The 15,116-nt window shown below is 42.8% G+C and overlaps 1 protein-coding gene across 2 annotated transcripts; it reads left to right on the forward strand.

Moving 5' to 3' along the window:
• Positions 1–791: 791 nt before the first annotated feature.
• KCNG3 (potassium voltage-gated channel modifier subfamily G member 3) lies at positions 792–14,924 on the forward strand. 2 transcript variants are annotated; one of them, XM_049833916.1, is made up of 2 exons: positions 792–1,493; positions 10,450–14,924. In XM_049833916.1, the coding sequence occupies exons 1-2, from the start codon at positions 838–840 to the stop codon at positions 11,093–11,095; spliced, it is 1,302 nt and encodes a 433-aa protein (XP_049689873.1). In that variant the 5' UTR covers positions 792–837; the 3' UTR covers positions 11,096–14,924. The 2 variants fall into 2 exon arrangements, with proteins under 2 accessions (XP_049689873.1, XP_049689874.1); XM_049833917.1 differs by having other exon boundaries at positions 792–1,460.
• The last annotated feature ends 192 nt before the right edge of the window (positions 14,925–15,116 follow it).

Genomic DNA, 15,116 nt, shown 5'->3' on the forward strand with positions numbered 1-15,116 from the left:
GCCCGGCAGGAGGGAAGGGCCGCGGCGAAAGGACGAGACGGGAGCGACGGGCGCTGGCAGCCGGCTGCCTTCAACACAGAGCGGGTGGCGTCCTGCTCAAGCGCTTCACTTCCAGCTTTTTTTTTTTTTTTTTTTTTTTTTCGGGGGGCGGGGGGAGCGCCCCCGAAGCGTTCTTTGGCTTTGGTGGACAACTTCGCCCAAGTGCCGCTTCGCGGGGCTGGCGAGGACGGTGCTGTTCCCCGCTGCAGCCGAAGCCCTCGGCCCGGAGGGGTCCCCGAGGGGTCGGGGCCTGGACGCCCGGCGCTGCGCTGCGCTGCTCCGCTCCATGTGCGCGGGCGGGGGAGGAGGCGGGTCCCCACCCCGCCGCCGCCGCCGCGCCGCCTCCCGCTCGCCTGCCAGCCGGCCCCGGCGGAGCGGAGCGGCGCCGGGCGCGGAGCTCCCCGGCCCCGCCGTGCCCGCGGCCGCGCCCCGGCCCCGGCGGGGCCCCGCGGAGGAGCCCTCCCGCCGGCGCTGAGGCCGCGGCCGCACCTGCGAGCGGCGGCACGGCCCGGGGGGGAGGGGGGGGGGGGCGCGCAGCCTCCGCCGCGCCCCGTCTCCCGCGCGGCCGCTGGGGCGCCCGCGGCGGCGCCTCTCCCGCCTTCCCTCCCTCCCTCCCCCCCCGCTCCGTCCCTCCCCGCCCGCCCCGTCGCCAAGCGGGAGCCGGCAGCGGTGCGAGCAAGAGCCGGAGCCGGGGCAGCCTCCGCCGGCCGCGCTGCCCCCCGCCTCGCCTCGCCTCGCCTCGCCGTCCTGCCCTGCCCTGCCCTGCCCGCCCTTCCCCTCCTCCGCGCCGCCCAAGCCATGAACTTTGGCCGCGGCCCCTCGGTGGTGTTGAACGTCGGGGGCACCCGGTACTCCTTCTCCCGGGAGGTGCTGAAGGATTTCCCGCTGCGGCGGGTGAGCCGCCTGCACGGCTGCCTCTCGGAGCAGGACGTGCTGGAGGTGTGCGACGACTACGACCGGGAGCGGAACGAGTACTTCTTCGACCGGCACTCGGAGGCCTTCGGCTTCATCATGCTCTACGTGCGGCACGGCCACCTGCGCTTCGTGCCGCACATGTGCGAGCTCTCCTTCTACAACGAGATGATCTACTGGGGGCTGGAGGGCTCCCACCTCGACTACTGCTGCCAGCGCCGCCTCGACGACCGCATGTCCGAGACGTGCACCTACTACGCGGCGGAGGAGCCGCCGGGGGAGCCGGCCGGCGGCCCCGAGGGCAAGGGCCGGCGGCCGGCGGGAGCCGAGGGCGGGAAGTGGCTGGAGAGGATGAGGAGGACTTTCGAGGAGCCCACGTCTTCCGTGGCCGCCCAGGTCCTGGCCACCGTCTCCATCCTCTTCGTCATCGTGTCCATGGTGGTGCTGTGCGCCAGCACCCTGCCCGAGTGGCGGGTGCCGGAGAACCGCAGCGTGGAGGAGCAGAGCAGGTACACGGCAGAGTCAGTGAGGGAGCCCTCAGGGTAGGAGGATCCTTTATTTTCCCGCTGTCCGGTCCCCGTGTGTCCCGTCCGGTGTGTCCTGCCCCTCGTCCCGACGGTCCGTAGCCGCGGCCGCCGCCGGCGATCGCCCGCGCGCCTTAAAACCCTGGCCCTGAACCGGGGACCCGGGGGGGGTGCGGGGGGTGCGGGGGTGTCGCGGGCGAGCGGGCGCCGCTCCGCCGCGCCCGGCGGCTCCGCGCGGAGGGGACGGCCGCGGGAGCGGAGCCCGGCGGCGGGCAGGGCCGCCGCCCCGGGGCGCGGGCGGCAGCCGCGCTGCGGGCAGCCCGGGGCCGGCCCCGCAGGCTGCGGTCTGGGGCGGGCGGACGGCGAAGCAGGTGCCATCGGAGCGCGGCTCCCCTTCTGCGTAAGGCTCCCTCCGTCTGCGCAGGACCCGGGAGCTCTTATGTGCCCCCTTTTAGGAGCCTCGGGGCTCCTCAGCCACGCAGACGGGATCGGGCACCGGGAAGATCATATCGGGCCTTACGGTGGTGGAAAAGAAGGGAAGGCAAACCCTGTGGGAAGAGCGCGATCCCGCAGGTACTCCGCCTGTATTCATACAGGTCCTTCGGCCGGAGCAGGTGCCCTGCCTGTTACGGCTCGCTCTTGTAAAATCTCGCGTGTGGGAAAAGCCTTACCCCCGTTCCTCTTTCCATCTCAGATTCTCTGGGGGGGGGGGGGGGGGGGGGCAGAGATGATCAGGCTGCGCAGTAAGCTCTTGCCAAGGCTCCGTATAAGCACCCCACTGTATGAATGTAACAGATGTTTACATTTCCTCTAGATAAAAGGCGTGTAAGCACACTAAACGGCGCAAAACAGTCGCAGAAACCAGGGCGTGGGGTATAAGGCTCGGTCCCGAGCCTCACTAGTAAGAACAAACCCTTTGTCATCTTCTCGGCGACCTCGGCTCAGGGTTACATCGATGCAACTCTGCTGACTTCAGGATCATTGCTCTCTCCTCTCTCTCCCCCCTGTTCCCTAGAGAACAGAATCAAGACCACTCTGGTAGGATTTCTCCCGTAAATAAGACTGACCTATCAAGAAAGAAGTAAACGTTTCTTGTATTCGCTACCTTCTCCCGTCTTTTAAAACAGACAGGATATTCAACAAAAAGTTTTCAGCTTTTTGCTGCTAAAGGGGTCCTACAGAGAAATTGCAGCCTTGCTGTTATGAAATCATCATCTTTTACCACAGAGTTAATTGGAATGTGATGTATTATATCTTAGTAGCCAAATTAATTCCCTGGAAAGTATTTTCATAGTTTCCATTAGCTTAATGGAGAACTGCACCTGTATTTCTCACTGTACCTGAGCCAAAGAATTAATTGTATGAACAAAAAGAAAGCAGATACAGATTGGGAAGCTGTTGATTCCTGCTTAGATTCAGATATGTCAAAAGTTGCTCTTACAGGTTCTCCCAGTTAAAAAGCCTTACTTAGGCTTTGCCAAGGTTATTTCAAAGGGTGGATGCTCTGGGTGATCTTACTGTAAGGCAGCGAATTGCTTAGATACCCCCCATAGACACAGGAAAATAGATGCAACACCACCACAGCGTTAAGGACATCGGTCATATCTTTGTTCACATCTTCACGGTGTGGGAGTCAACAACAATTTTTCTCTTACTGAAAGAGTTCAACTTGCAGGGGAACGAGGCATACGACGTGTAGTTTTTCTTTCATAGTACCTTTGTTTTCAAGAACATGTGCGTATTACGTACATGCATAATTTTACTCTTCTGAACAATTGCATTCTGTATACCAAGTGTTTGAAGGATAAGGTCCTAAATACTTGTATGCTACAGTAGCCAAGCTCTTCACAGGGCAGTGAAGGCTACTTTTAAAACCAGAAGGACCACTATCTATGGTAGGGTGAGTTTCTTCAGTACTCCTTGTAGTACTCTGTGAAATTGCAACAAAAAAAAAAAAAAGAGAGTTAACTGTAAAAGTTGCGGCTGAACAGTTTCTAACCATCTTCTTGCAAAAGGCTGTCACATATCAACACTGATACAGGCTGGTTCATTTCACGTGTGACTTAACCTGTGTGCTCTCACTGCACAGGAACTGATAGCAATTTAATGGCAAACACATGGAAAACGGATAGAAATGTGTTCCTTTCTGTCCACAGCTGGTCACCTGCTGAGGTGACCTTGTTCTCTCACAGGAGTTCTCTCACGTATTGCGTATGCTGCATCATGACTAAAAAGCCTGTTATGCCTGGAAAAAAAGGTGTGAGCTACAGTTGCTTTTAAGTGAGTGATCCGGTTTGGTTACAACTACTTATACATGCCATAGGATTTGACCTAACATGCCGAGTTGTCATCTGACTTTATTTCCCTTTATTTGTTTATAGTTTCTTTTGTTTGTAGTTATTTCATTTAAAAATTGTTAGGTTTTCAAAACCTAAGTAGCTAAGTGGCTTATTTGAAAATCTGCCCACAGAAATCACAGAGGAGTGTCTGGGATTGCATACTCTGGCAATACTGTCTATCTTAGGTGAGAAGGCTTTTAAAAATCTGGCCACTAGTTTCTGATACATTTAAAAGTTTGAAGCCAAATTCTGTCTTTTGTTTATTAACCAAGGTTCCTCACTGAAATAAAGAAATTTTATCCAACATGATAATACAATAATTTTTTGTTGTTGTTGTCAAGAGAAATTGTGACATTAATGCTGTACGCGAGTTTTGACTCGCATGGCACTGTAATTACTACTATGAAGACTTTACATTATTCTAAAAACATACTTTGAAAAGTTTTAGAAATGAAAATTGAATGGGCTTATCCAGAAGTCCTTAGGCTGTAGATGTTGGATGTAACTGACTATTCAGATCAGCATAAGCCACTGCTTAGAAGAGGTGAGAACTACCTCATGAAATTCAGCAACTTCTTTGACACTTTTAGTCTCTCACATGCTTATTAATAAACTCCCCTGTCCTTCCCTTGATGTTACGTTACAGTTCAGAAAGGTGCCACATGGATTATTTCTGTAACGGAACTGTAGTAACCATCCCCAGAACCGCTTTGGCAGCTGTAGGAAGAGCAGCTCTAGCAGCGTGTCTCCAGCTTGCCTCGACATCATCTTTAGAAGTGAGGGGGTCACCAACCCTGTAATTTACAAAATCAGCCTCTTTAATGAGGTTTGCAGTGGGGGGTTGCTGCAGCTGCCAGCTAATACCAGCTGTGTTTATTTTTCTTGTATGAACACCTCTTCACCAGAAGAGGAATTGAGTCCACCAAACTTTTCTCAGAAACCATTATGTTGTTATGACTTATCATGGTGACCACACTCTCAAGGGTGAGCAGCCTACAGCTATTTCTGATCCTGTGGAGTAAATACCCTTTAGAGGGCAACAGAGAACTCCAGGAGTAAGTAAGCCTTTTTAAGGAGAGAGGGATGGGGAATCTGACCTCTGAATTTCACAGATCTTACAGACACTGACAATATAATTCCCTGATTTGCAGGGGGATTGCCTTCCTCAGGTCCGTTCTCGGGCTGAGGGATGAGTTACTAAATTTCTCGGATTTTAAGATTTTTGCTCTCTTCCCTGCCTTGGCACGTTTCACTTATCAGAGCTAAAGATTTGCATCAGATTTGCACAGTTTAGGAGCAGACAGCAGGGACACCTGTCTCCCCTTCTGTTGCTTCTGGCAATTTCAAGTCCTCTTCGCTTGCCTCTGAACTGTGCCAACAGATGCATACTGCGAGCGTCTCATCACGGACCTGTCCACTCGCTGATCGTAAGGATAATCTTTTGGGGAGAGCTTCTCAAGCCTGTAATAGGAAGTCATTTGAAGCTGCTTGACTTACTGCCAGCACAGTTCTATCTACCTGCCTTTAAACTATTTTTCTAATGCTAAATATGAGTAGCTTGTTAGCACAAGGGAGAGACTGTTGCCCCTTTTCCACTTACTAATCATCATTCCATTTGTACTGAAAGAATCACTTGGTTATCAAGCCTATATGATTGCTGTGTTCTTAAGCAAAAGCAAATAAACACAGTAACTTCTCCAAACAGCATCTCTCAACAGATGCCAGTGGGCTTTTTTTCATCTCTGCAAAACATCAGCTTAAAAAGTTGCATTTGAATTTTAAACACACAAAAATCACTGTTCCTTTATGGTGGTGGAATTTCAGAACACCTGAATGCTCATGTCCAACAGCTGTTCAAAAAAAGTAAGAACTTCTTTCCTGGGTGAGATCTAACCTGAACACCCCATTTTTGCTAAGTTAAAGCAGTAGGCTGAAGGTAAAGAATGGAACTACAGGCCTAAGTTAAAAACACAGACGTGGATTCTTCTAATGAATTCACGAGCTTTTTGAAAACTAGAGATAACAGAAGGAACAGACATGTATCGCTGCCTGGCCACAGGAGAACCTTACCGAACTCGCCAGGGCTAGGTGCCGCTCGTGTTGCAAGCATATGGAAAAGATGCTGAGGACCCCCAGGGCTCGAGATGTTCATATCCAGGTATCCCCTGAGAGCTGGGTCATTACAGCCTCCCACATAAAGCACCGGATTTCAATGCATCAAGACATATTATTGCTACCAAAGCAGGGACAGAATGGAAAAAAAGCCAGCAAGGTTTTTAAAGCAGGGAAACTAGCTGTTCTGTGGCCCTTACTCTACAGTTTGTAGTGAGACAGAAACCCTGCTGATTTCAAAAGGATTAAAAAAAAAAAAAAAAAAAAAAAGACATTCGCTGAAATGACTAGGAATCTTCCTGAGCAGGAATTTGATACTTCTGGCTACTGCTTGGAGGTTTTTCAGGTTTAATGTGCTTTACATGGAAATAGGCTTTAGCAACAATTTAACAAATCAGTGCTGACAGACTTTAATCCTGTTATATACTGCCTTTAATCATATTGTCTGTTTTCCTCATGTGTCCCGTTGATGTGTATGTTTTATTTACAAGCTTAATAGATAATAGTGCCACTAATGAATATTTTGGCTAGATTTCAACCAACTCACCAGGGGATATTGAAAGTATACAAATTGGCATGCTGGGGCAAAGAATAATGCTAAGTTGAGATATTCTAAGACATTCACAGTATGATTTTTTTTTAGTAATAACAAACTAGTCTTGCTAGTGATTGAAAAAATAATTTCTGAAGTGGTTTAACTCACTGTACATAAAATAGCTTATTCTGAAAGGAAGTTACCAGATGGAACAGAAAATTGAACAGTGATGGGATTACAGTAGAAATGAGGCTTACAAAGGCTTGATTTTCCATTTATGGACAAAAGACTCATTAGAGCAATCTTGAAAGACTGTTAAGTACCAAGTGGCTTAAAATTTTAGGAGAAAAACCCTCTTTCGTGTGCTTAGGTCTGGGACAATGAACAGTAAATTTGAGCAGAAATAACCTGAAACTGAATAAAAGTTAGCACTCAGTATTTGCTCTGATTATTTATAAATTTTGTGGGGAATCTTCAAGCAAACACTTCATGAGTTTGCTTTTAATTTTCCCTCTCCTTTTTGAATAACAGCTATTTTAAAACTGAACTGATGGGGGGAAAAAAACAGCCAAAAAACTGTGATGGAAGTTTGTAAAATAGGTACTACATTTTACCAAATCAGGCTCATGATATAATTATATAGTTATAGATTTTAATACAGCATTATTCCAAGAATAGGCAATAAAAGGCAGTCTGTCCTGTGAATACGCAGCAAATACTTTAAGAATTGATTACAGAAGATACAGTAACGTTAGCCTTCTGAGTGCATGCATTTTATTTGGCTTTAACCTTCATACCCAGTTCTAAGTTCTCTTGAGGACTAACTGTTAAATAATGCTTTCCTTATTAGATGTTATTTATCCATTAACAAGGTTAGCTATAAAGATAAGACTACAAGGAGAGGGAGACTTGATCTGAAAGTGGAAACATAGTATGTAGCACTCCAGATCTCCCAACAGGCCAGAGGTTTCTAGTTCTTCTGACCAAAGCACGCACTTTTACGTGATTCACCAGGACTGCCGAAATCCATCTAGCCAGGCAAAGAGAAGTGACAAGACAGGAAAAATGAAAAATGTTTCACAGGTGGCTAAGAAGTAAGGAGAGGAAAGAAAAAAAAGATAAGAGACACCCTTCTTCATTATCTTCTCCCTAGCCAGGATGCGTATAATTGATGAGAAAGAAGGAGAGATGTAGAATGGAGAAATGGAAGTGCAGTATAAAATGGAGTGGCAGTAATGCATCCCCCACTGTCTTGATCTTGCTTTGTCATTTTTGCATCAGTGATGTTCCTTAGCTCTCTTAAAGTCCGTTCTACAATAAAAGACTTCTTCAGTCCTACCTACTGAAGAGATTTGCAGTATCTCTTGTGCTAGGAACTGCCAGAGTAAAACAATGGACTGATCAGATTTCATGGATTTTTACTTGTACAACTATTCCCCAAAGTTATACAGGACCACTAAATCAATGTTGATTCATAAAGAAGACTTCTACTGAATCACAACAATCAGGGCCTAACTTCCTTAAAGCTCAATTCAGAGATAACCTGCCTAATTTGTGACAAAATGGAGGAATCACATTTTCAACATTATCAGGGCATCAGGAGGAAATACCGAGTGAAAAAGCTTTAAATTTTAGTATAATTACAAATTGCTTTTTCATTCAAATGCTCCATGTCACAGGGTATAGGCAGCACTACCAGAAAAATCTCATAAAATGTAATGAAAGAGAGTGTGTTGGAATTGTTGAATATTCCTGGCTGCAACTTTCTATCCACATATAATTATTCTTTTAATTATTACAAGAAATCTCAACTAGCCAACGTGTAAGTACATTGAGACTTTATCGGTGTGTCCATTACCATGATCTTGCTGTTTCACTGATTTTACCAGGGAAAATTTCAGGTATTTCCTCATTGTATAAAAAGGATTTAAGAGAACTTACCCATTAACATTTTTTCTTGATTTTTTTCAACATAAAGGAATGATAACCCACATTATACAATAACTTTCATATATTCTGTACATGACACTTGTTTAGAAGACATGATCTGAGCATTTTTTTAAAAGAAATTAAATCTGCATCTGAGGTAGTTATCACTGTCAATATTTAAAAAACACTAGTACTTTCAAAAGCTTAATTTTTAAGAGAACACGTAATTCTTAAGAGCAAGCTATTTTTGAAATTCACAGGTCTTTCCATCAAAAGGTGCTAACATGAACAAGTGTTTTATAAGCCCTTTATGAAGAAAGGCCACTTGCTTACAGAACTTTGTTTTTATTCATGAAACAGCAAAAACAAGGTCTGATTTTATGTGAATAATCATTTCTTTAAGTAATTAATTTATGTTCATTTAAATTTGCTGTGGCTGGAATTACAGCGTACCTTACAATTTTAGATCAACTGACCATTGCTGTTTCCTCCCATTTTTTAGCATAAAACTAAAGTGAATGAATGAATAACATGAAATTAATAAAAAAATAAATAAAACTTTAGTGTATGAAAGTTAGTTTATAGAGTCTATTAGTATAATTATAGAAGTTACAGAAGAATATTTTCTTTCTAACAGGCCATTGTCTTAATAATAACAATAGATTTCAGAACTGGTAAAAAATTATGCAGATATGTTAGGGAAGCAAAATTTTAGGTTTGAAATGACAGTCAGATTATTACTTGCAAATCATTAGGTTTCTACAGACACTACCTTGTTAGGATCCCTGCAGGGGCAAAAAAGCTCTGGTTGTATGTGGTATTTTCAAATCCCCAATCTTGCATCAGTTTGACTTCAGACCTGTTGATATGAGAAGGCATTGGTCATTGGCTTTTTCTTTGCTCAAACTGTTGGTGAAAAAGATAAACAAAGGAAAGAGGGGAAGATTAGCTCCCACTCCCTCCTGTATTAAACAAGTAAGCGCAGTCTGAATTCTTAAGAAAAGGGTTATTTTCAGATGGGAGATTTGAGACTACATGCACAACAGTTATTAAATAATCTTAGAGCAACATTTTTGTCTTCTGTTTCTACCTTCTACTGGTTTCAAGTTGAGATATTCTCAAGTCTCATTCACTGCAGTGGGACTTGAAAATGTTTAAGAAGATACTGAAGTCACCTTCCAGGATTTCTTTTCTTAAGGCCATTATTTGTATTTGGCAAGAAGATGATCTTGCCTATTGCTTTGGTTTCTTTGACATTTTTGCTGCAACACGGTTTACGTGGAATTACGTTTAAAACAAAAGAAAAAATTCAGTAACACAGAGCATAGTGGTAAATAGGAAGACACAAGCTTATTACTTGGTGTACCCAATGATGAAAAATAAAATACCATCTGTATTTACTGGCAGTACCTATAAAGTTCTGAATATATTTATAGGTAAGCCCCTGTTTGGGATGCAAGTCAGACCGGTTTAGGCTGGTTCCTGAAGAGCCAAGTTGCATGAATTATCCAACGCGAAAGCCGGTTTCTGCCTACTCCATCTTCACTTCCTTTTTAGTCTAGCAGTCTGGTTCTATACATTGTTGGTCATAACCAGCCAGTTCACTGATCTGCAGTCCTTAGCATTCCCAAGTGGATCACGCCTCACAGATTTAAAACAAACAAAAAAAAGAACAAAATCCCGCAAAACTCAACCAACAAAACCAAAACAAACAAGAAAAGGTGTTCTAGATAACGTTACACATTGGCATCAGTGGCATTTCCTGTAGGGTTCCAGTTTTTGTAGGCATACTTGCTCAGTATTAGAATCAGTAGCAATCTGTAACTCAGAGAAAATGATCCGTGAGTGAGTTTTTAGCAATGATCAGTTTAAACTCCTCAATAGATCCTGAGGTTAATTGCTGAAACCGGGTGCTATGTGCATAGGATAACAATAGCATGGCTTTCTGTTTGTCGTTTGTGAAGGTCTGAGTGTCAATTTGGTAATATCTGTGAACAACCCAAACATCCACTAAAGCTTTTGCACAGAAGTAAATGCTGTACTTTGTTTCTTTTGACAGGATAATTGAAGCTATCTGCATAGGCTGGTTCACTGCAGAGTGCATTGTGAGGTTCATCGTCTCCAAAAACAAGTGTGAGTTTGTCAGAAGACCTCTCAACATCATTGATTTACTGGCAATTACTCCTTACTACATCTCTGTTCTAATGACAGTTTTCACAGGGGAAAATTCGCAGCTTCAGAGGGCTGGCGTCACCTTGAGGGTCTTAAGAATGATGAGGATTTTTTGGGTGATTAAACTGGCTCGTCATTTCATTGGCCTTCAAACACTTGGTCTGACTCTGAAGCGTTGTTACAGAGAGATGGTGATGCTACTTGTCTTTATCTGTGTTGCTATGGCAATTTTCAGTGCACTTTCCCAGCTTCTTGAAAATGGGCTGGACTTGGGAACAAAGAATAAGGATTATGCCAGCATTCCTGCTGCTTGTTGGTGGGTGATCATCTCAATGACCACGGTTGGTTATGGTGACATGTGTCCCATCACTGTACCAGGAAGGATTCTTGGAGGAATTTGTGTGGTTAGTGGCATTGTTTTATTAGCCTTGCCAATCACTTTCATTTATCACAGCTTTGTGCAATGTTACCATGAGCTCAAGTTCCGATCCGCTAGGTACAGTAGAAGCCTCTCTGCTGAATTTTTAAATTGACCAAAGTTGCATTCTGTTGTAGTTACTTGCTAAGCTTTGTCTTAGAAGAGAATGGTGGAAAGTCCCTTCGCGTGTCCTCCTTGACTGGATGGTCCTATGGAACAACATTCTCGCCAGCCTGGAGAAAGCCCGTCACCATTCAGACAGGAAGGATGGCCATCTGCCTTGAGCACCTTGCAGGGAGAGGGAGTGATGTTTCAAATTTGAGAGAACAAAATCAACAACTGAGGATTCAGAAGTCCTCAACCAGACCAGTCTGGTCTTCAGTTTGCCTTTCCACACAAAAGCAGAACAAAAACCAGGCTTAACACTGAGATCTGTCATCCCCATAATTACATCCTATACCATTCTAAGCAACGTGTAGCAGAAGTTTTTCAAAGATTTCAGTATTTAAATGCTCCATAGAGGCACTGATAACTTCTTGCCTGAAGTATCTCCACTTCTAACTCAGATAACCAAATTAGATACTGAAGGAGAATCACTACTACTTTTGAGCTTCGCAACAGAGTAGAGCTGGTTCTGTAACTCTGGAACGATGAAGAATATAGGTCTGTAGGGCAAAAAAATCTTGAGGCCTGATTCTGATCTTTGATGAAGCACACAAATCTTCTGTAAAACCACTGAAGTCATTGCTCTGAATTTGATAATTCAAAGAAGTGCAAGAAGTGCACCTCTGAATGGTGTAGCAAGGACTTCCTTAGCCACAGTTAAATTTCTTTTCTGGAACCAAATTGTTAGTAGAAGCAAGTGTTGTACTTTATAAAGATCAGCATAAAAAATCAGGCATTGATAAATGTATTTTCTGGTAGCTTAGTAGGGGAGCTATCCAAATTTTACATACATTCAGTTCAACTCCATCCACCTGAAGTTACATACTCATAAGCATGTATTTTTTTCCTCCCATTTAATTAAACATATATATCATAGTGAAATTTCTCTAAGACAAATTATAAGATTCCATAAGACAAATTGTAAGATTCCATCACTTGAAACAGTCTGGAGAAAGCACTGAAAAATAAGAGTAGCTGCTCCCTGTCAGATGAGACTTCATCACCTTTAAACTCTGCAATTATTATTGAAGGATACATGTTAACGGAAGTTTTAAAAACAACTGTAAAAAGCCCAGAGCATACCAAAGAAAGTAAAATATAGAAGTGTGAGCTGCACTTGGCAAAATGGTATATTCTCCAATGTAACTAGAAAATTAAAATGAATCAAGATAGGTTCTGAAATATTGTTCACTACATTTCTTGTGTAGTACTTGCTTAACAGCATCATTCAGTATAATTCTGAAAGGCTGCTACATAGAAATGTGCAGTTAGATACTATAACATATTAAGGTACAACTTTAGAAATTTGGGTACCAATAAACATCAACAGAGAGCCTTCTTATTAACATGGAAGTTCAGAGTCATGAGCATTGTTGAATTTGGTGTGCTTGCCTGGAAATACTGCATTTACTATTACTGTGCTGTAGAAGCAACTTTTATATATGTGTTTGTTAAAAGCTTTAGAAGTAAAATGAGTACCACCTAGAACACGCATCTCTGGAATTGCTCACTCAAAAGTACCACGTTGGTCAGTAACCAGTACATTGAAGGCTCTACCCCGAGACCCGAAAAAATCATTATCATTTTAAGTGGTCTTAGTCTTAAGTAGTCTTAGAGAATTATATTGCAAACACAATTTTTCTGAAGACCTGAAAATAATTTTAGTAGCCTTCTTGCAGACAAGCTTGACTTTTCCTTCAGTAGTTTTTCAAGACTACGTTATTAAGTAATGTTACAGCCATACCTCTGTTTCTTGCCACTGACGCGTTCTGGTGTTCAGAAGGTTAGCTCTGTAGTTCCTGTGCTACTATATTTATGCCTTTTATATCAGAATCATGTCATTCAGAAACCGGCTCCAGCATTCCCCACAGCGAGGTGAATACGAGATAAGCAAAAATTTCTTAGGTGAGATTCACAGCTGATGTTAGTTAGGCAAGTTGTGACTTCAGAGACACTTAGATGTTTTACACTAGCAGAGATGCTGGCTCTGTATTCCTGCATGTGTACCTATATATATCCTGCATATATAGTCAGTTGAAATGTTTTTTTTTTTTCTCCTCACAAAAAATTTCCTCCTTGACAAAACTGAAATTTCAGACTTTAATCCAAACACAGCTGTTGAAGAAAATGACATTTTCATCTTCTAATGAAAAGTTTATTTTGACAGTATCAAAACCATTTTCAAAGAGAAAATCGCTATTTTTTTGTACGCTGCTCCAATTTTTTTTTCCATTAAAAATAGTTAAAAAAAACCCCAAAACACTTAAGGAATTAGCCCTACAGATTTTTGTATGGTGTTTTTAACGCTTGGGAAAAATACTGGTTTGCATAAAACTCCTTAAAACTTAGCCTTTTGTGCATGTATTGTATTTAACCAAACCAATACTCTGAGATACAACCCTCCTCCCACAAAATGCCCAAACCATCATCACAGTGACAATAGTTTGAAATCCATACAGAATATGAATATATTTCAAAGTATGTTGCAATCTTGGTTTCAACACGAAATAAAATGCATTTCAGCACTACCTGTAAATCTAATCTTTAGATGCCTGTACAAAGAAAAGAATGCAAATTAATGCACATAATAATTTGTGAATACCAATTTGCACCATGAATCATTTTGTATAAGCAATTAAGGACAGGAAGTTTTCAAAGATCCAGGCTATATGTGGTATACAAGCAAAATGTTTGATCCTTTATAAAGTGTTTTCCAGCTAAAGAATCCTTTCCCAATGTAAAAAGATTATCTAATGAAAATAATTGTGTAAAGGAGATTATCTTAAGTCATACTTTTTTTTAACAGCCTATGTTCACTTTTTAGATGGCAAAATGTGAACAGAATGACCTAATGTATTTTTAAATTTGAGTTATAATAAAAATATTTTGAAACTGCTCTATATAAGCCCACTAAGGAGAGATACTGGGGTGTTGCTTTTTTATTGTTGTACGGTTATCAGTGTGTAGACTTTAGTTTCCTTAGAAACCAAGTTGAAGTAATGTGATCTTAATGGTAGCCTTAAAACAGAATTTTATAGTAAGCAAATAGGGTTCCTGGCTTCCAGTAATATATGTCATCTTATTTTCAATGGACCAGTGGTTTTTTAGTGAAACTTTAAAAAGCCTGAATTATATGTGTAGTCAAAAATAAGCATACTTTTAAACAGATGAAACTGTTTTAGCAGAAGTTTACTTGAGGCCATGTTTTATGCAGACATGGGGTGCAGTGCTCTATTTCAAAATACAACATTTCAAAGCCAAGTGAAGACAAGCTGGCTTATTTCTAATCATTGCCAGTTTGAACCCTATACAATAAGATACTTCATGGGCAGTACCTCTTTCAAGATCTGAAACATTCACAGTTAGGACAAATTAGATTAAATACAAATGTAATAAAACTGGGGATAAATGAAGACAGCTTATATAATTGTGATTCAGCCTTTCTATTCATCTAAAACTAGAACCAATGCCAGTGAGTTTTGAACTGCCTTTGTATGTTTTGATGACAACAAAGGTTAATCATACATTACATACTAGGTTCAATCCTTAGGACTGACTTACTGGGAACTATATATTGGCTGCAGTCCTTCAAGGTACTGTGTACCACTTACAAGCATTTGATCATTAATGGAATCACTGGAATGGAAACCTGTCTAGGGTACATTTTCCTTCTACAGTTCTACATGAAGCAGCATCCCCAAAATCACAAAGAATGGAGGATTATCATTTCCCTTGATGTAAGACTTGGAAATGATATTGTCATGATGAATACTCCCCCCTCCCCCCCCCCCCAAAAAAAAAAAGATTAATTTGATTGACTGATGATTTTCAACAGTTTTATCAGCATAGGGATCAGCCATTTAAATATGTGATATTCATTCTTACTGTACAGTGGCTTATCCTGGTGTACATAGCAGCAAGTTTGAGGAAGATAAAAATCCTGTTAATGCGAGATTCGTGTCTTGATACCC

Source organism: Accipiter gentilis, chromosome 30 (genome assembly GCF_929443795.1).
Source record: "Accipiter gentilis chromosome 30, bAccGen1.1, whole genome shotgun sequence".
In the NCBI taxonomy this organism is placed as follows: domain Eukaryota; kingdom Metazoa; phylum Chordata; class Aves; order Accipitriformes; family Accipitridae; genus Astur; species Astur gentilis.